The sequence below is a fragment of the Protopterus annectens genome, chromosome 3.part1, assembly GCF_019279795.1.
Source record: "Protopterus annectens isolate FY-2018-M chromosome 3.part1, PAN1.0, whole genome shotgun sequence".
Classification (NCBI taxonomy): domain Eukaryota; kingdom Metazoa; phylum Chordata; order Ceratodontiformes; family Protopteridae; genus Protopterus; species Protopterus annectens.
This window is the reverse complement of record NC_056732.1, coordinates 23,983,865-24,003,367: the sequence shown is the minus strand read 5'-3', so window position 1 is coordinate 24,003,367 and position 19,503 is coordinate 23,983,865. Positions and strand designations below refer to the sequence as shown.

Below are 19,503 nucleotides of genomic sequence, written 5' to 3'. Positions count from 1 at the left end.
TCCTCTACTCAGGCAGTTCCTCAGAGGGATCAAGAATGTAAAACCTCCTAGGAAACCACCATTACCAGCATGGGACTTGAACTTTGTGCTAGAAAAGTTGACACTCCCTCCGTTTGAACCAGCAGCAACAGCAGATCTGCAACACCTATCATGGAAAACTGCTTTCCTACTGGCAATTACTTCAGCAAGGAGAGTTTCGAACTACAGGCCTTAATGGCAGTGCAACCCTTCCTAATCTTCCATCAAGATAGGGTGTCCATGAGAACTAATCTTACATTTATGCCTAAGGTGGTATCCAGAGTGTCTTTAAACCAGGCAATCCACCTACCTACCTTCTTTCCCAATCCACAGAACAGGGGGGAAAGACTGCTGCATACCTTGGATGTACATAGGCAGTTACGCTACTACCTGGACAGAACCAAAGGTAACAGAAAACTGACCAGCTTTTAGTAGCCTATGCAACAGGAAGGGAAGGAAAAGCAATTTCCAAACAGACAATCTCCAAATGGATAGGAAATTGCATAAGATTCTGTTACTCCTACCATGGAAAACCAATTCCACAGAACATAAGACCTCATTCTACAAGGGCTACAGCCACTACCACAGCTTTCTTACGAGGAGTGGCAACCAAGGACATTATTGAGGCGGCTACTTGGACCTCCGTGCATACATTTGCCAAGCATTATAATTTACCTCTATACTCTAGATCCCGAGCAGGGTTTGCCACTGCTGTACTGCAAGGGATCCTAACTACACCATAATTTTTCTTCCTCCACCCCTAGTTTGGCTATGGTATTCTACCCATTTGTTATGACTGCAGATGCATCCATGAAGGACATAGTACAGTTTTGTACCTACCATAAATGTAGATGTCCGAACTGGATAGCATCTGCAGTCAGGATTACCCACCCTCCTTCCCCTCTGTGGTATTCCTAGGGTATTTACCCTCCTAATAGCTAGCTGGGGGGAGTCTCTTATGGTGTATTTGTTTGTATATATGTACATACTTGCTTATTTTTGTGTTTGCCTTCTACTTTTTTGGAAACATTGGCATTTATCCAAAATTTAGCTTTCCAAGAGGGCAACTGGCATCTGGGGCAAGAAACACTGAGGAAAATGGCGTCGGCTGATGCCTTTATACCCGAAGACCAGCAGAGATGACGTCGGGTGAAGTGCGACATCAGCCGAAGCCGGACCCAGACTTTGGAATCCGGCCGACCGAAGGGCTGCCTGACGACAGGACAACCCATTTGTTATGACTGCAGATGCTATCCAGTTCGGACATCTACATTTATGGTAGGTACAAAACTGTACTTTTTGTACCTACCATAAATGTAGATGTCCGATAGGTATGCATCTGCAGTCAGGTTTCCCTCCCTCCTTCCCCTCTGTGGTATTTCTTGGGTACTTATCCCTCTCATAGCTAGCTGGGGTTATCTATTATGGTGTATTTGTTTTATATATATACATATATTTATCTAATTGTCTGTGCATGTTTGGAATTTATTACATTTCTCCAAATTTAGCCTTCCTTAGAGGGCACCTGGCATCTGGGGCAAGAAAAACTGAGGAAGATGGCGTCGGCTGACGCTTATATACCCCAGGCGCTATGACGTCGGGGAAAGGGTGACATCAGCCAACGCCGGACCCAGACTTTGGAATCCGGCCGACCGAAGGGCTGCCTGAGGCAGGACATCCCATATGTGATGACTGCAGGTGCATACCTATCGGACATCTACATTTATGGTAGGTACAAAACTGTACTTTCTCCCCATCGGAGCTTCGACGCAGGTGAGCTCGTTTCCAACATCGGCTTCAGAGCCGTCACCCTCAACGCAGGGAAAGACTCCTGTTTCTTCGGTGCTGGAGCTTTCTCTGTTGAGAGTTCGGGACGCCTTCAAAGTCATGCGGAGTGTGCTGTCCCCCAAATCAGCTCTACTGCCAGCTCCATCGGCTACTACCCCCATGGTGTCTGTTCCGACCTCTACTCCTCCTCCAGACTCCAAGTGTAGGAACCTATGCCCCAGGTCACCCCATTGGATGATCCCTCTTCTTCCGAAGCCTCCCCTGGTCACTCGGAAGAGCCTCCCCGGTAGAAGAAGTGCAAGAGGAAGCACATAGACTCCCCTGAGTCTGTCACTTCAGATACAGACATGGATGAATTGGAAGGGTCCCCAAGGTCCCCCTCTGAAGATGTTTTCTTTTCGGACATCCTCGAAATGCTTAGACAGAGGAGGGACTGGACTTCCTTAGCCCCTACTGAGGACGAGTCTGTATACCTGGACGCATTCGGTTCCTGACCTTCCACCTCCTGGGTATCTCCTCCTTTCGATCCACTCATGTCTGTAGTGGCTCGAAAGGCTTGGTCAGCTACACATTCTGTGGAACCTACTCTGAGGAGACCAAACAAATTTATTACAGCCCCCTCAGGACAAGCAATTCCTCTCCAAAGGTGTGCCCGTTGATGCCATGGTGGTGGCAGCAGCCACCAAGAAAGAGTTAGCAGAAACCTCTTCATCTGTTCATCCTCCGAACAAAGAGTCTCGGACGATGGACAGATATGGAAAGCGAATGTTTGCTTCAGCGACCTTTTCAATGAGGTCCCTGAACTATCAATGCCATTTTACACGTCTTCAAAGGGATCTCCTGAAAGAGCTTGGAGATACCCTTCAAGATCCTACAGCTGAGGGAGCACCAGCCAAGGTAGCTTCTCAGCTTGCAACTCCTAATTCCATAGTCAACTCCTCCATGAGGCTGATTTCCTATGCAACCGATGGAGCAAGCAGAGCCGCAGGGACAGGTGTGGCTCTCAGGAGACATGCTTGGATGTGGCTGTGTCAGTTTGCGGAGCCCTTTCAAGCGTCCTTCACCAATACTTCCTTTGATGGCTCCTTTCTCTTTGGGCCTCAGGTGAAAGACACGTTGAACAGGTGTGAGCAGGAAGGCAAGACTCTCTCTGCCGTGGGAGTCCATTTTTCCACTCCTTCCAGACCTTATCCCAAGGGTCAGAATTGCGGAAAGATGTAGTTCCGAAAATCCCAGGGACCCTTGCCTGACACACGTGGTAATTTTGTCCCCCAGGGGCAGAGGGGGAAACAACAATAACAGACGCCGCCCTCGTGGCAGAGGGGTCCTCAAAATCAGGGTGACAGAGAAAGCTTCTCTGCCAAACCCTTCCAGCATCCCTGAAGGGTTGCCTGACTGCTCACCTCTGGAGGCAGTCGGGGGAAGACTTTCACTGTATCCAAAAACCTGGCAAAATATAACAAGAGACAGATGGGTACTATCCATCATATCCAGAGGTTACAAAATTCCCTTCCATCAATCCCCCATAGAATCAAAAAAGCCCATCCCAGATGTCCCATCCAATCTAAGGGATCAAACAGTCACAGAAGTTTCAAGACTGCTAGAAAAAAGAGCCATTCAAGAAGTCCCCGCAGATCAACTAGGATCCGGAACTTACTCAAGATTCTTTTTAGTACCAAAAAAGACAGGGGACTGGAGACCAATTTTGGATCTCAGCAGATTGAACAAATGTGTACAAAAAGAAAAGTTCCGGATGGTGACACTGCAGTCCATTTCCCCTTTTCTGGGTCAGGACAATTGGATGTGCTCGATAGATCTTCAGGACTCGTACTACCATATCAAGATGGACAGATGCTCCCGGAGATTTTTTCGCTTCCGGGTAGGGGCCAGTCAATAACAGTTCAGAGCTCTGCCCTTTGGTCTCATCTCAGCCCCCAGGGTGTTCACCAAGTGTATGGCAGTAGTCACGGCTCACCTGAGGCGTCAAGGATTCCAGGTGTTTCTCTATCTAGACAACTGGCTCCTGACTGCTACCACCAGGCATCAACTCTTAGAGGCACGGGATTATACAATCACATCATGCACTCAACTAGGCATTACAGTAAATTTTGAAAAATCTGCCTTGTTGCCCTGTCAGTCTATCACATACATAGGAGCAGAATTAGACACAAAAGAAATGTTTGCCAGATTACCACAGGAAAGAGTTTCCACTATTTGTCAACAAGTGTTAATTCTAATGCAGAGCAAAAGGGTTCAAGTCAGACATGTCCTCCAAGCTCTAGGCTTCATGGCAGCTGCCATTCTTCTTGTCCTATTAGCGTGTTTCCACATGTGAATCCTTCAGTGGCATCTTTTCATGCAGTGGTCTTTCCAGGAACTACCCATGTCTCTCATGATCCTGATCACAGAAACATGCAAAAGGCACCTTTCTTGGTGGATGGTCTCCCCACTAGTAATTCAGGGCAGACCTTTCATAAACCCCCCTCCGGTAGCCACAGTGACCACGGACGACTCCCTGATAGGGTGGGGGGGGGGCATTATCTAGGCAGGACAGTCCAAGGCACTTGGCAACCTCACGAGTACCATCTACATATCAATGTCCTAGAAATTAGAGTGGTTCTCCTAGCGTTGCAAGCCCTTAAAGACTCTCTTCCTTCCGGGACTATTACAATCCAAACAGACAACATGTCAGTGGTGCGGTACTTCAACAAACAGGGTGGGACCAGGTCTTACCCCTTGTGTCGAGAAGCACTCAGACTGTGGCAATGGACGATTTCCTCCCAGCGTTTTCTGATAGCAGCGCACATCCCTGGGAAATCCAACGTCGTAGCGGACAGGCTCAGCTGAGCTATCCTCATGCCTCACGAGTGGTCTCTGAATCAGGAAGTTGCGGATCTTATCTTCCGCAAATGGGAACAGCCTTGCTGCGACCTGTTTGCCACTCCTCTCAAGCAACAAATGCAGCAGCTACTTCTCCCTACTTCCTCTTCCAGGTCATATACCCAGAGATGCTGTAGTCCACGATCGGCCTCAGGGACTCCTTTACGCTTTTCCTCGTTTTCCCCTAATTCCAAGACTCATACAGAAAGCAAAATCGTTAGATTGCAAAATGATCCTCATTGCCCCATATTGGCCTCGACAGATATGGTTCCCGTTCCTACACCTCCACCTTCTGGACCCAGTTCCAGATGATCTGATTCACCAATCAGGCCGGTTGCACCAATCCCTTCAAACTCTCCAACTCACAGCTTGGTTACTCCACTTCCAACCTTAGCCAGGCTTTCCAATATCTCCCCAGCAGTCCGTGATATTATTGTTTCCTCACATAAGTCTACTACGAGGAAAACGTATGCTAGTAAATGGAAACGGTTTTCTTACTGGGCAGAATCTAGAAATTTGGATCCTTTCTCAGCCCCAGTCCACGAATTTCTTGAATTTCTAGCACAGCTTTTTCAGTCTGGTGCGGCTTCCACTACCATTAGAGTACAACTAGCTGCCATTTCTAATTTTCATATCGGTATGTTTAATTCTAACATAATGTCTCATAAGCTCTGCAAGGCCTTTATGAAAGGAACATCTCTTCTTAGACCCCCAGTTAGAGATCCTCCTCCTCCTAAGGATCTCAATTTAGTTTTAGCTTCCTTAATTTTGCCTCCCTTTGAACCGGCAGCATCATGTTCTTTAAAATTTCTTTCTTGGAAGACACTTTTTCTATTTGCTATCACTTCAGCTAGATGTGTCTCAGAACTTCAAGCACTATGTGTTTGTCCTTCTTACCTGGTGTTTCACAAGGACAGAGTTTCTCTGAGGACCAATCCATCCTTTATTCCTAAAGTCTGCTCAGAGAACAATTGAAATCAATCCATAGATCTCCCAGTTTTCTTTCCTAATCACAGCAACAAGGTAGAATACAAGCTCTACCAATTGGATGTACACAGACAATTGCGTTTGTACCTCCATAGAACTAAGGAACTAAGAAAGTCAGACCAGTTATTTCTTTCTTATGCTTTCAACAAACAAGGCCTTCCAGTTTCTAAAGTGACCTTATCCAGATGGTTACCTGATTCTATTGCCTTTATTTATCAGTTACGAAATAAAGAGCTACCAGCTAAACCAAAAGGTCATTCCACTAGAGCATTAGCCACCTCTGTAGCTTTTCTAGGTTACACATAGACTCGATCTTTGCAGCTGTCATTTGGGCAAACCCTCACACTTTTATCTCTCATTACAAGGTAGATATGGTCTTCCAGAGCAGAGCTTCCTTTGGTTCTACTGTTCTGAAGAGTTTGTTCCAATGAGCCACCCGAGATTTTAGGTGCTAGGGACACTGTCCCAAACAGCAAGAACGAAGGCGAGATGGACAACTTAACATAAAGAAGTTATGTACCTACCATAACGTTCTATGTTAGTTGTCTTCATCTTGCCTTCCTTCTTGTGTCCCTCCCTCCTTCCCCCTTCCTAGAGGATTGTGAGGAGTTCCCTTTTGTTTTCACTGGCTGAGCATCTTTTATTACTTCACATGCCAGGTAATTTATAACTCTTTCCTTGTTTAGGTGTATTGGACAACCAGTTTTTAGGAACTGGTTACTCTACTTATGTCTAGTGTGCACTATCACAAACGAGATCTGGGTAGCTGATGCTGGGCATGCTGGGATAAGGGGTAGCCTCGAGCCAGTAAACAGCTCTGGAGCTATAGAAGATGGCTGAGTCGGATCTGAGGATCGGCTCCAAACCCAAACAGCATGAAGGAAGGTGAGATGAAGACAACTAACGTGGAACGTTATGGTAGGTACATAACTTCTTTTTACCAGTAAAGATTGGAGTCCCTATTTTTATACTGTGTCTTAAAAGGTCATGATAGGTGAACTTTGCCTCACTTACTACACCATTAGAGACCCGGTCATACTTGACCTCCAAAATCTCAGCAAGTCAAACAGCTCCACTAACACTAGAAATGGAGACCTAAACCTTTCATCAGATAAGAACTAGATGGAGCAATAAATTCATCAGCTAGCTTCTCCTTGTGGCCTGGAATAAACTTCCTCTGCATGTTAAGGAGCGAGTTTCAGTGTCTGTCTGCAAACGTAACCCAGGTGACCCCATGAACTAACTGGCCTGTCCTTCCTTAGGAGCCAAAGCCCAAGGGTAGGTATTGGTAAGACACACACAGTCATTAGACTAAAACAGCCTTGAGACTCCTATGAACCCTATGAGTAAGATTGGATATGCAGTAAGTATTTGGCGTAAGCTTGCATTGGTAGGGATCATAGCCAGCTAACTCATTTAAGGGCTTATTAAAAGCACTTCCCATTAATGGTGTTTACATTTATAGGTGTTCAGTTAGTAATTCAACATTTATCACCTTATTTGTTTGTAGGCAATGCTTTGGCCTGTTGCCATGTTAGTTGAATGTACACATGTTAGTGACTGCAGGTGATGGTTCTACTTTTTACAAGTATTCCAAAATTAGGTGTGTAACTTTACTACAGTTTGCTTTCACTTTTCCGAAACCTCTGGATTTAAGTCAGGCTCTAGATATGGACGCAAGTCTTGTAAGTCCCATATTGTACTAAAATCTACAATCTGAAGAAAATTTTCACTAAATATGTTAAAGTTCTTTGTTGTCTGTAGTGAATTTGTTGTTAACAACTAAACTAATCATTTTTGATAGGAGTTTTGTTTATTTTAGATGCATATAAAAAAAGGCTTTATGGTTGCTGTATAGATTATTGGTCAGCTTTCACTCATGTCCTGATGTACAAAGTTTAATAAGTTTCCAGAGTTTAATAGTTTTTGGTATTACCTTGAATCCATTTAATGTGTGTAAGGAATAATTTGTAACTCCAATGATGACTTTTCTTCTTACCTACTATTTGTACTGTCTGCTTCGTCAACTCATTGTGGCCAAATATTTATAATCTCTGTGCAGCACTGACATGCAGGTGTCTAAAACATTTGGAGTGTTACGTTATTGCCTTCCCTGATACATCCCTTGGGCAGTCCAAAGCACAAAGTTTACATTTTTAATAAGCTCATTAGTTAGCTTGTAGTATTTTTTGCATGCAGAGCAAATACTTGTCTAAACACACATCTTCTGCACTAAAATGTGTTCAAATGTATCTAGAGGAAACCGCTTTGGGGTTAATTTTTCTTTCCTCAGGATGTGTAAATACATCTTAATTTGAATGTTTTCCATGGAAAAGTCAACTCTGTGATTATATCCTGCCAGTGCATTCAAAAGGTTGTTGTCTGCCTTTCTTGTAGACACAGTTATTCCAGCTGACTTCAGTGTAATGTAGGTTACTATCAGTGTTATTGCCAGAGCTTTACATTTCTTTAAAGAACAGAGAAATTTGTAATTTTTTTCATCCTGCATTCAAATACCCTTGTAATGTTTGCCAATTTAAGGTTATATTTTTATGTTTGTCATGTCACAGAGCTGCTTCTGCAACAAAATAAGAATGCCTTTACTATAGGACATCCAAATAAAGGGACAGGTTAACATTTTTAATGAATGTTTTTATGATACTGCAAGCTGTTAAGCACTTTATTGGTTTCTGACTTTAATGTTGGAAATCAGCTGTGTGGTTTGTGTGTGTAGTGAGTGACTGGGTATGCTTACGTGCGTGCGTGTGTGTGTGTGTGTGTGTGTGTGTGTGTGTGTGTGTGTGTGTGTGTGTGTGTGTTTAACAGCGACAAAAAATGTATAGGTTAAGTAGAGCTGGTAGCTAGAAAAGTGCCTTCATTATTTATTGCCACCAAAGTCTCTCATTTGAGTAACTATGGCTTGCTAGTAAGCTACTTAGTATGCTAGTTGGTACAAATCATCTTGTAAATATGGCAGAGTCTGTCTTTCAAGTATCACATCTTTTAATATGAGCCGATTTAAGTAGCATGCATTGGACTTGTAAATGTCACACCAATTTTCCAAAGTTAAACGTGTTTCTTATACTAAAGGAGTGAGTAAAATGTTATTTTTTTCCTTGTAGCTAATGTGAAACAGAACTGTCTGACTATTCAGGATCCATTCCATGGCTGCATGAGAAACCTGCAGTTGATAAAAGGCCAGTCAGCTGAGGTGTTTGACTTCAGTGAATCTTTCATCCTTCTTGGAGTCTTCCCTCATTCCTGTCCTGGCGCCGGACAGTGAAACATCAAGAAAACGCTTCCTTCTGAAATGCTTGAAGACAGGAAACAGACATTCTGTTGTCCACCCATTTCAGTTGTTTGCCAACTCAGGACAAATATTTTTGGACACATTTTTATGATAATACTTGACTAAACATTTTATACGACAGATACCTCTACTAAACTGTTAACAGAGATAAACATACTTTTTTGCTGATAAGTCAGTGTTTACAAGTGAGTATTTTTTGAATGTTTCTTGACAGACTATTTCCTGAACACTGAAGACCAAGAAAAGCCTGCCTGAAGTACTGGCATAATAAAACATCTGACTTTTAATTATGATTTTGTCTTTATTTGCTGTAGTTATGGTATGACAGACTATTACAGCTAATGCAGAACAAAATATTTGTTAAACTGTAACAAAATGAACCCATAGTAAGCTTTGAGAGCAGATGATGGATGTCTTTTTTGTGGTTGAGTGAATAGCTAAATCAGAATGTATTGGGCAGTTATGTCTGACAGCTGAATACTTGTAGGGGAATAGAAAATGCCTGTGTATTTTGCTTTAACTCCAAAGTGATTTTCTTGAGTTTTCTAATTTTATCAGACATGATTTAAGTAATCTGTTGTGTTAATACCAAGTTCCATATTTTTAGAAAGCATCTCTGGGACACAGTGGAGCCTTGTAATACAGCTGTCACAAATGTGCAGTAATGACATGGTCTAATTAGTAAGCAGTGATGCATTAAGTTCTGATTGGCTGTAGATCCAGATATAGCATATGATGTTCACTATAGGGATTGCTCCTGTAGTCATATTTCATATTTCTGAGACTTGTTGAAGGCAAGACATCCAGCTTCCACACCTTTCTTAGTGTGTCCATTGTCGAATTGATGTTCATCATGTTGAGGGTGACGTGATATACCTTAGATCTGATGTTGTCCATTTAATTCTTCCTCATGGATGGGTTACGGATCTGATCCTCGGAACCACCTCAGCCGCATTTTACAGACTTTATATCCCAGTCTTGAGCTCCTCCCTCTTCCCACAATGCACTACATTACCACTAACTGCTCAGATCTCATTTGCCACCAGACGTGGTAAGACAGAAGATTCCTATCTTTCGAGCTGTAAGGAAACATTTCTGATTTTTTGTTTTAGCCTTTCACTCTTTAATTTTCTTGCATTCTTCATAGTTCTGCCTCTCTCATTACCCTACATAATGTGCATGTTGTGGTTTTTACTGTAACTCTTATCTGACTGTTTTTCTCCTTCCCTCCTGCATGGCCGTCCGTCTTCCTGCAATCTCCAGTCTGTGGGGTTGGCATAACGGTTGAGATGCTTACCTCAAAAGTTTAAAAGATGTCCTTCTATTCATCTGTTACAGTATTCCTGACATAAGGGAGTTGCCTCCAGGCAATGACCCGACTCCGGCCAGTATATCAAAGTCTTTTACTACCTAGGGTGCACGGTACATCTGACGTAGGCCACCAACAGATGTCAGCCATAAAAGAGACATACGCATGCAGCACCCTCAGAACGTCTTTGACACCTGTCAGATCGCCAGTTCTGGATGTTGCTCTGCTGTTGGAATCGCTGATTTACTAAGATAAGTGCCCCATTGGGGAAGCTTTTTTTATCTTTTTTGCTACCTTATTCTTCACTGAGGTTCATGTCATGCAGGAAAGGGAAGTGTGACTGTGGAAGACAGATTCCACATAAAGATAGTCATATGCAGTGCCTTTTTTGCCTTGCCCCTCAGCACGACCACAAAAGTGTTCCATCTGCCAGTTCTTTGTATGGAAAACCCTCAGAAGTCAGTTATCCTCCCTTGCGATTTACCTAGAAAACCAATGCTTTAAGCTTCTAGCGAAGAGAGCGATAGATACCCCTCTGGATCCAATGGCAGAGCCTACAAAGCATAAGACCAGAAAATATAGGCCAGAAACTGAAGCTGCGCCTCTTGAGTTGGATGTCTCTCCCAAAGCACATGAGAACTCGGAGGCACACACCAACTGGGATCTGGACCCACAGGCCAAGCCCGCTTCACAGGCCTCCTTGGCTCTGGATGTTTGCACCTCCAGAGAAGCTTCTCAGACATCGGTCTCCAACATCCAGGGGGAACCCAGGCTTATTGTGTCAGAAGGACCTGGGGGGGTTACCCAGATTATTGTTAGAGAGAGAATGTTGACTCAGATATTGTAGAATGTTGGCCTACTTCTGGCCCTCCTTCTTTGCACTGCATAAATACCCCTGCAAAAAAGAAACAAAAAAAACAAGCATGTCTCTCCTCCCCTCGACCCACAGAAGGAATGGCTTAACTTCTCCCAGGGCCTCTTTAAGTCCTTTATGGCACATAGGTCTCTCCCAAGGCCTCTTTAAGTCCTTTATGGCACATAGGTCTCCATCAGGTCATCCTGCTTCCCCTCTGACCTGACCTACTTCCTCACAGAAGAGACCTAGGCCTCATCCTGCCTCAGGTTAAGACTCCTCTTCTGAAGAGGAAGATCATGCCTCACAAATCCCTTCTCCATTAGACTATCCCTCCTCTGAGGAGGATTCTAATGGCACAGACTCCCCCTGGAGGAGATCTCTTTTGGGGAGACCATATCTAAAATACATGACTACTTCAAATGGGACAGTACAGAAATGTCTGAGGTCCAGAAGCATTACTATGACCTCCTCCAAGTACAGTCCCGTAGCCCTTCAGCTATTCCTGCTGTAATACCTACTTCTTGGATGCCTTTGCATCCCCTTCTACTCATCTGGACTCTCATCCTCCAGCTCCTAAAAAGCCTGACAGGTACTACAAGGTACCCAAGAACTGTCATTTTCTCTTCAAGGCCCCAGTTGCAGATCCTTCTGTAATATCTGTTGCCTCTGATAAGGCCTTCAGGTCACTTCCTTCTTCCTCCCTGCTGCCCTCAGACAAGGATTGCAGACAGCTGGAGAGGCCAGGAAAGAAAATCTGTACCTCATCTACCCTGACCTTCAGACACACATGACCAAGTACAACTTTGAACTCCTTTCCCAAATTTCCAAATTGGTTTCAGACATGCCTGATTCTGAAAAAAAGGCCCTGGCATCCTCCCTCCTTGCCACCTCTTCTCAGGTAGACAGACATTCTATCAAGTGCACCTGTGATGCTGTAGAAGCCTCCTAGAACTGCTGCTTCCTCTTCTTTCCTCAGATGATTTACCTGGCTTAGTCTTCAGCCTCTACCTGAGGATATGAAGGAAAAACTGTTGGATGTCCCTTTGGACAATACCGCCCTTTTTGGGAAACCTTCCACAGATCTCTTCAAATCTCTGCAAGAGAAAAGTTAAGAACTTAAAGACCTTAAGCACATTTGGTATCCCCTGGGCCTAACTTTCATAGGATTTACCCTGCAAAGCAAGCTTTTGTACACAGGCAATCCAGAGCCCTACAGTCTAGACCACAAAAAAGGCCTAAGAAGACACAACAGTTTTCTCCTTCTTCTGCCTCTTCCTCCCAAATATCTAAGCAGCCCTTTCATAGCGTCATAGGGTCATAGGTGTTTACTAGGCTAGTGACCACAAGGGCCTTTTTAAGTCTAGCCATGCATCCCAAATCTCTGACAAGTTTTGATAACCTTGATAAGTGTAAGCATGGGCCTAGGAGATGAACCATTTACAAGTTACCTGTTTGCATTAGAGACATAGGTGCCAAACCAGGGATGAATTTCCATTTCCCATCCAATTGTCCCAAGTTGTACTTGAATTGGGTTAGGGAGGAACTCTGCTTCACATGGATGGGGAGTCTTTTCCATAGATGGGATATATCTCTCGGATACATTCCTATCTCGCCATCAGGTCCTATTTAAATTAACAGGCAAGGTTTAACTCTTTAGAACAGGTAATTCTGGTACTGTTTGTTTTGTGGATGTGCAGGAGGTCCATCAGAGTGGGGTCTGACAATACCCTGTATGCCAGGCATAGATCTCCTCTCAAAAGCCTGAAGGAGACAGAATACAGGGATAAGGCCTTGAGGTGGTCAGCATAGGACATATTACTTACGCCCAGTATTCTTTTAGTGAGGAGCCTGTGTGGACATTCCAGTTGCTGGATATGCCTAGTTAGGCACATACCAAAGGGGGCATTGTACTCAGTGATAGGTCTGATGAATGATGAATACAGTGGATCAATGACTTCCTTGGACTTAGATGCCATACCTTTGTTTACAAGTTGTGCAACATAGAATGATGCTGACCTGAGCTATGTCCTTAGAGTGATGCCAAATTCCCTGGAATTAAAAGGATATGATACCCATCACTTTATTAATAGGCAACAGTCTGGAGGGTCACTTTGACATGTCCAGTGACTGAACTATGTGATATTGCTCCTTTTGGAGGTGGTATCACTATGTAAAACTCAGGGGTCCCCCACCCCCCTCTTCTGCTGTCTTTGCAGTTTAGTAAAAGTGAAAATACAAAAGTCTACTATAATAGTGAGTGTTTCCTTTACTGCAAAATCACTGTAATGTTTTCTGACAAGTGGCTTAAAATGAAGAATACTTCTTAAAGACTGATTGCGTTTGGAATACTTACTTGTAATATATGAGTCTGATGCATCATTCCATGTCTGTAGCCATTCCAGTTGTGATTTACTTCACTTTTTCTCTGAAACAAGGGATGTGAAGTTGTCTTATCTCGCCTTCATTCTATACTGATGGTTCGGAATTGATCCTCGGTTCTGACTCGGCCATTTTCTAAAGCTCGAGGTCTCCAAGCAGCTGGTGGCTCATTCCTATCCCATGATGCTCTAGTGCCTTCCTGCGATCTCATTTGCTGCTGAAACAGATCGGGTCACACAGCTAGCTGTGGCTTAAGTGACTCTATATATATTCTTGCTGTTCTCCTTTCACAGTGTTAGCGATTTAGCTTTACATATCTAAAGTTTCGCTCGCCCCTTTTATAGCGAGTCTACTTTGTCTTCTTCTTCTTCGTATATTTAGTGTGCCTTGTGTGTTCTTCTTGGCCTGTTGTTGGTTAGGTCTGTAAATCCCCTGTCCCTTTTGAAGTGTGATGTTTAGTGTGTTTTTTGCAGTTATCATAGTATTCCTAGGACAATATATAGTTGTCTGCTTTCCTGTTAATATGATATTGTATATATATATATATATATATATATATATATATATATATATATATATATATATATATATATATAGTTTCTGTATGCTTATCATTCAAAGTTTTTTCCTGTTCAGCAGGTTTTCATATTTAGTGTTAACATAACTTGTTAAGTTGTCAATCTCTCCTTCATTCTTGCTGGATGGGTTCGGAGCCGATCCTCGGCTCCGACTCGGCACTTGCTAAGCTCGAGAGTCACTTTTACCAGCTCGAGGCAGCCCGATATCCCATGATGCAAGGCGGTAATTACCCAGATCTCGTTTGCTGCTTCGCTAATGAGGTCATCCTTTTTACCAGCTCCTGGTAAGTGATTTTTCATTGCTATTTGTAAGGTTTTTCAGGTGTTCCAAATCCCTAATTTTTACTCTTTATACTCCCTTAGTGAACCTTTCTCACTTAGCTCCATACCCTTTTCTCCTTAGTTCACTTTTCATAGATAACTGTGTTTTCGGGCCTTAGGCCTTACCCACCCTCACAGTTTCCTGTCAGGATTTTCCTTTAGGTGTGTGTGTGTGTTGTGTCACTGTTATTATAATAGCTAATTAATTAGTTATATTTTAGTTATTAGTGTCTTTTGGTCTGTTTGGCATGTGTGTGTGTGTTTTAGGACTTAGACATGTCCAAAGATACTAGGGTCTCAGGTTTCAAGAAGTGTGACTCGTGCTGTCAGAAGATGTCTCTGACAGACGGTCACACTTCTTGTATTTATTGCCTGGGACCCCTACACCTGCAGGACTCCTGTGCTATATGTCATTCTTTCAGCCAGAGAGTCCTGCAGGAACGTAGAAATAAGTTGATCCTCAGGGGTCTTCTTAAACCTGAGAGCTCCCCGGCTAAGGTCAGCTCCGGGAAGCCCTACAAGCCTTCCAAGACCCAGGCTTCGGTGTCCAAGCCTGTGGTCTTGGTTCCGACTCCGCCGGAGTCGACATCGGCTCCGTTCGGAGCCGATCCTTCCTTGTTGGAAGCTTCAGTATCGGCGCCGATCAGCTCCGATACCCTGGCTTCGGCACCTGTGTCGGCTCCGTCTGGAGCCGACACCCTAGCGTCGAAGCATGTCTCGGCTCCGGCTGGACCCGAGATATCTTTGCCTCCTCTCGGAGCCGACAAGTTGTCGGCTCTGCCTGGAGCCGAACGTTCTTCGGCTTCGATGGCTCCATCGAAGAAGAGGTCTGGATCTCCTTCATTGGAATCTATACACTCGGCTCCAGCCTCTCCCTTGCTTTCGGATCGGAGCCGATCATCGAGGTCTTCCAGGCTCTCAGACCACGACTTAGAGAGAGTGGTGAGTAGGCTTTTAAAATCACAGGCACTAGCCCAGATGCTCCATAGCCCGTCTCATCAGACGTTGGCTATTATACACCCTCCTGAGATTCCTCCTTCGACTCTCCTACAGAGTTCGGAGCCAGAGATTATTGGTACCGTGACTGTTGCTGCTTCGGAGCCGATACCACACCTTTCGGCTCCATCGTCCTCGACTCCTATCTCCTCCTTGAGACCTTCCTTGGAGGGATCCGGGCGTCGGGCTTCCCTGGTCGGTTCCGAGGGGGCAAGTGGCATCAGACTCTTGCCCGACCCCACTGTCCCTCTCAGAGCTTTGGCCTTGGTGAGCTCGGCCCCGACATCTGCTTCGGAGCCTTCCCTTTCTGTGAGACCAGGGATCCCTGTTTCTTCGGAGCAGGATCTCTCGGCTCTCCCTGGAAGGGGAGCCTTCGAGGTGATGAGGAGTGTGCTAGCCCCAGAGCTTAGTCAGCAGTCGGTTCCTTTAGCTCCTCCCTCTATGGTGCCTGTAGATGCCTCTTTCCGCTCTCTTGCTCCCGGACCCAGAGATCCATCGCCCCAGGTCTCCCCATTGGGAAGGACTTCCTCTTCTGAGGTTTCTCCTGATCCTTCAGGTGAACCCCCGCGTAAGAGGACCTGCAAGAGGAAGCATTTAGACTCCCCTGAGTCTACAACATCAGATACCGATTTAGATGAATCGGAGGGGTCCCCAATATCTCCCTCTGAGGATGTCTCCTTTTCAGACATCCTTGAACTCCTGAAACAGAGGGTGAACTGGCCCTCCATTAATCCCTCCGAGGATGAATCGGTATACCTGGAGGCTTTTGGATCTCGACCCTCCACCTCCTGGGTGTCTCCGCCTTTCGACCCCCTTATGGAAGTCATAGCTCGAAAGGCGTGGGCATCTCCTGATTCGGTGGAACTAGTCCCCAGGAGACCTTCAAAGTTTATCACGGCCCCCACAGAAAAGCAGTTTCTTACTAAGGGTGTCCCGGTTGATGCCATGGTGGTGGCGGCTGCCACGAAGAAGGAACTTGCAGATCCTTCCGTGCCAGTCCATCCTCCTAACAAGGAGTCTAGGACCATGGACAGGTATGGCAAGCGGATGTTTTCCTCAGCGACCTTTGCTATGCGTTCGCTGAATTATTTGTGTCACTTCACCAGACTTCAGAGAGACATCCTCAAAGAATTAGGTGAAGTAGTACAGGATCCGTCAGCGGCAGGGGCTCAAGAAAAGATTGCCTCTCAACTGGGAATCCTAAATTCCATAACAAACTCCTCCATGCGGCTCATTTCTTATGCAGCCGATGGGGCGAGTAGAGCTGCAGGCACAGGAGTGGCTCTCAGACGTCAGTTCTGGATGCGGTTCTGTAATTTTGCAGACCCCTTTAAGGCGTCCTTCACAAACTCTCCCTTTGATGGGACAATGTTGTTTGGCCCTCAGGTGAAGGACACTTTGACCAGGTGCGAGCAAGACGGCAAGACGCTTTCTGCCGTAAGAGTCCGTTTCTCCACCCCTTCTAGACCTTACCCCAAAGGTCAGAAAGGAGGGAAAATGTGGTTCCGGAAATCACAGGGAGTTACGCCTGACGCACGTGGCCAGTTTACCCCCAGAGGCAGAGGGGGTAATAATAACAGATGCCGCCCTAGGAGCAGAGGGGGTCTGCAGAACCAGGGCTCCAGAGAGCCTCTCTCTGACAAGCCCTTCCAGCATCCCTGAGGTGTTGCCCGACTGCCCACCCTTGGAGGCAGTCGGGGGAAGATTGTCACTGTACCCAGAAGCCTGGCTTTCCCTCTCTCAAGACAAATGGGTACAGTCGATCATATCCGAGGGTTACAAGATTCATTTCGAGGAAAGCCCCTTCCCTCAAAAAGGTTCCCTTCCAGACGTACCACCCGGTCTAAGGAAAATTGCAAAATTAGAGGTGTCAAAGCTTCTAAAGAAAAGGGCCATCCAGCCAGTACCAAAAGATCAATTAGAGTCCGGAATCTACTCAAGGTTCTTTTTGGTCCCCAAAAAGACGGGAGACTGGAGACCAATATTAGACGTCAGCAGGCTCAACAAGTCTGTCAAAAAGGCAAGATTTCGGATGGTCACACTTATAGGTTCATAGGTTCATAGGTTTATACTAGGCTATCTGCCCTAAGGCATTTATAAGCCTAGCCCAAATTTTTGTGGCTTACGCCACCCCTTATATGAAAAAATACTGTGCCCATTAGTTTGTTGTGCCTCTGTCCAGCAGTGACACAGAGATGATTCCCGGGGTAAACCTACGATCTCCCATCCACAGGTCTAGATTACTCTTGAACAGAGTCAGCGAGGTGCTCTGCCTCACATGGACCGGGATTTTATTCCACAGCATAGGGAGTCTCTGAGTGATAAATCTATCCCTCCAGCACGTCCTATTTATATCCGTGCTAAGGTTTAAGTTGCTTGCTCTAGTGGTTTTGGTGGATTTGGATTTTTTGAGGTGGAGCATGTCCATTAATTCCGGGTTGGACATGGCCTTGTATGTCGATTTTGCCCTTTCTGGGCAAAGACAACTGGATGTGCTCCATAGACCTTCAGGATGTGTACTATCACATAAAGATTCACAGACGCTCCAGAAGTTTTCTCCGCTTTCGGCTGGGGACCAGTCATTTTCAATTCAGAGCCCTGCCCTTTGGCCTCACTACAGCCCCCAGAGTGTTCACCAAATGCATGGCAGTGGTCACGGCTCACCTGAGATGTCAAGGATTCCAGGTGTTTCCGTATCTCGACGACTGGCTCCTCTCAGCCACCACCAGGCATCAACTTCTCCAAGCCAGAGATTACACTCTACGCCTCTGCGGTCACTTAGGAATTTCAGTCAACTTCGAAAAGTTTTCCTTATCGCCCTGCCAATCTATTACCTTTATAGGCACAAATCTAGATACTACTCGGATGTCAGCAAACCTAACAAGTCAGAGAATCCTAGATATCCAAAACCATGTTCGGATCATCCTATCCAGCAACAGGGTACAAGGCAGGTTGGTCCTGAAAGTGTTGGGCCTCATGGCAGCTGCCATCACACTTCTTCCTCTGGCCCGCTTTTACATGCGTCTCCTACAATGGATGTTGTTCACCCAATGGTCCTTCCAACAGCTTCCCATGCGTCACAAGATTCTGGTGACACAAACCTGCAAGAACCATCTATCCTGGTGGATTTCCTCTCCTCTAGTCCATCAGGGCAGACCATTTGTTCCCCCGGCCCCGGTAGCCACGGTCACTTCGGAGGCCTCCCTGATCGGGTGGGGGGGCATTATCAGGGCAGGATGGTTTATGGCACGTGGCAACCGTTCGAATACCACCTGCACATAAATGTCCTAGAGATGAGAGCAGTGCTTTTAACGTTGCAAGTCCTCAACGACTTTCTTCCTTTCGGGACTATTGCAGTTCACACGGACAACATGTCCGTCGTGTGGTACATCAACAAGCAGGGCGGAACCAAGTCCTATCCCTTGTGTCGAGAAGCTCTCAGACTTTGGCAATGGGCGATCTCCTCTCATCGGTTTCTGGTAGCAACGCATATCCCTGGGAAAACCAACATAATGGACAGATTGAGCAGAGCTATTCTCATGCCTCACGAGTGGTCTCTCAAGCAATCCATAGTGGAGGAGATTTTTCAGAAGTGGGGCCACCCATGCTGCGATCTTTTTGCTGCACCCCAAAACAGTAAATGCCCAGACTTCTTCTCTCTCTTCCCACTTCCGGGCCATCCCCCCAGAGACGCTCTCACCCAAGATTGGCCCCGGGGACTCCTTTATGTTTTTCCTCCCTTTCCCCTGATACCACAAGTACTCCAGAAAGCTACCGTCTTGAGAGCCAAAATGATTCTCATTGCCCCTTACTGGCCTCGACAGATTTGGTTCCCGTTCCTTCATCGCCATCTCTTGGTGCAGCCTTGGCATCTGGACCCAGTTCCAGATCTTCTGACCCACCAGTCGGGTCAACTGCACCGGTCCGTTCGTTCCCTCAACCTCACAGCTTGGTTGCTCCACTTCCTTCTTTAGCCAGGCTTCCTATGATCTCTAATCCTGTTAGAGATATTTTAGCAGCTTCTCTTAAGTCCTCTACCAGGAGGATTTACTCTAGCAAGTGGAAACGCTTCTCTTTTTGG

At 45.5% G+C, this 19,503-nt stretch overlaps 1 protein-coding gene across 1 annotated transcript in view; it reads left to right on the top strand.

The window, feature by feature from the left end:
* LAMA1 (laminin subunit alpha 1) overlaps positions 1–9,270 on the top strand; it is a 3,417,884-nt gene extending 3,408,614 nt beyond the window's left edge. Inside the window, exon 56 of the mRNA XM_044066516.1 lies at positions 8,796–9,270. Coding sequence (XP_043922451.1) covers positions 8,796–8,956 — 161 coding nt within the window. The 3' untranslated portion in view covers positions 8,957–9,270. The remainder of the gene's footprint in view (positions 1–8,795) is intronic.
* Positions 9,271–19,503: the final 10,233 nt, after the last annotated feature.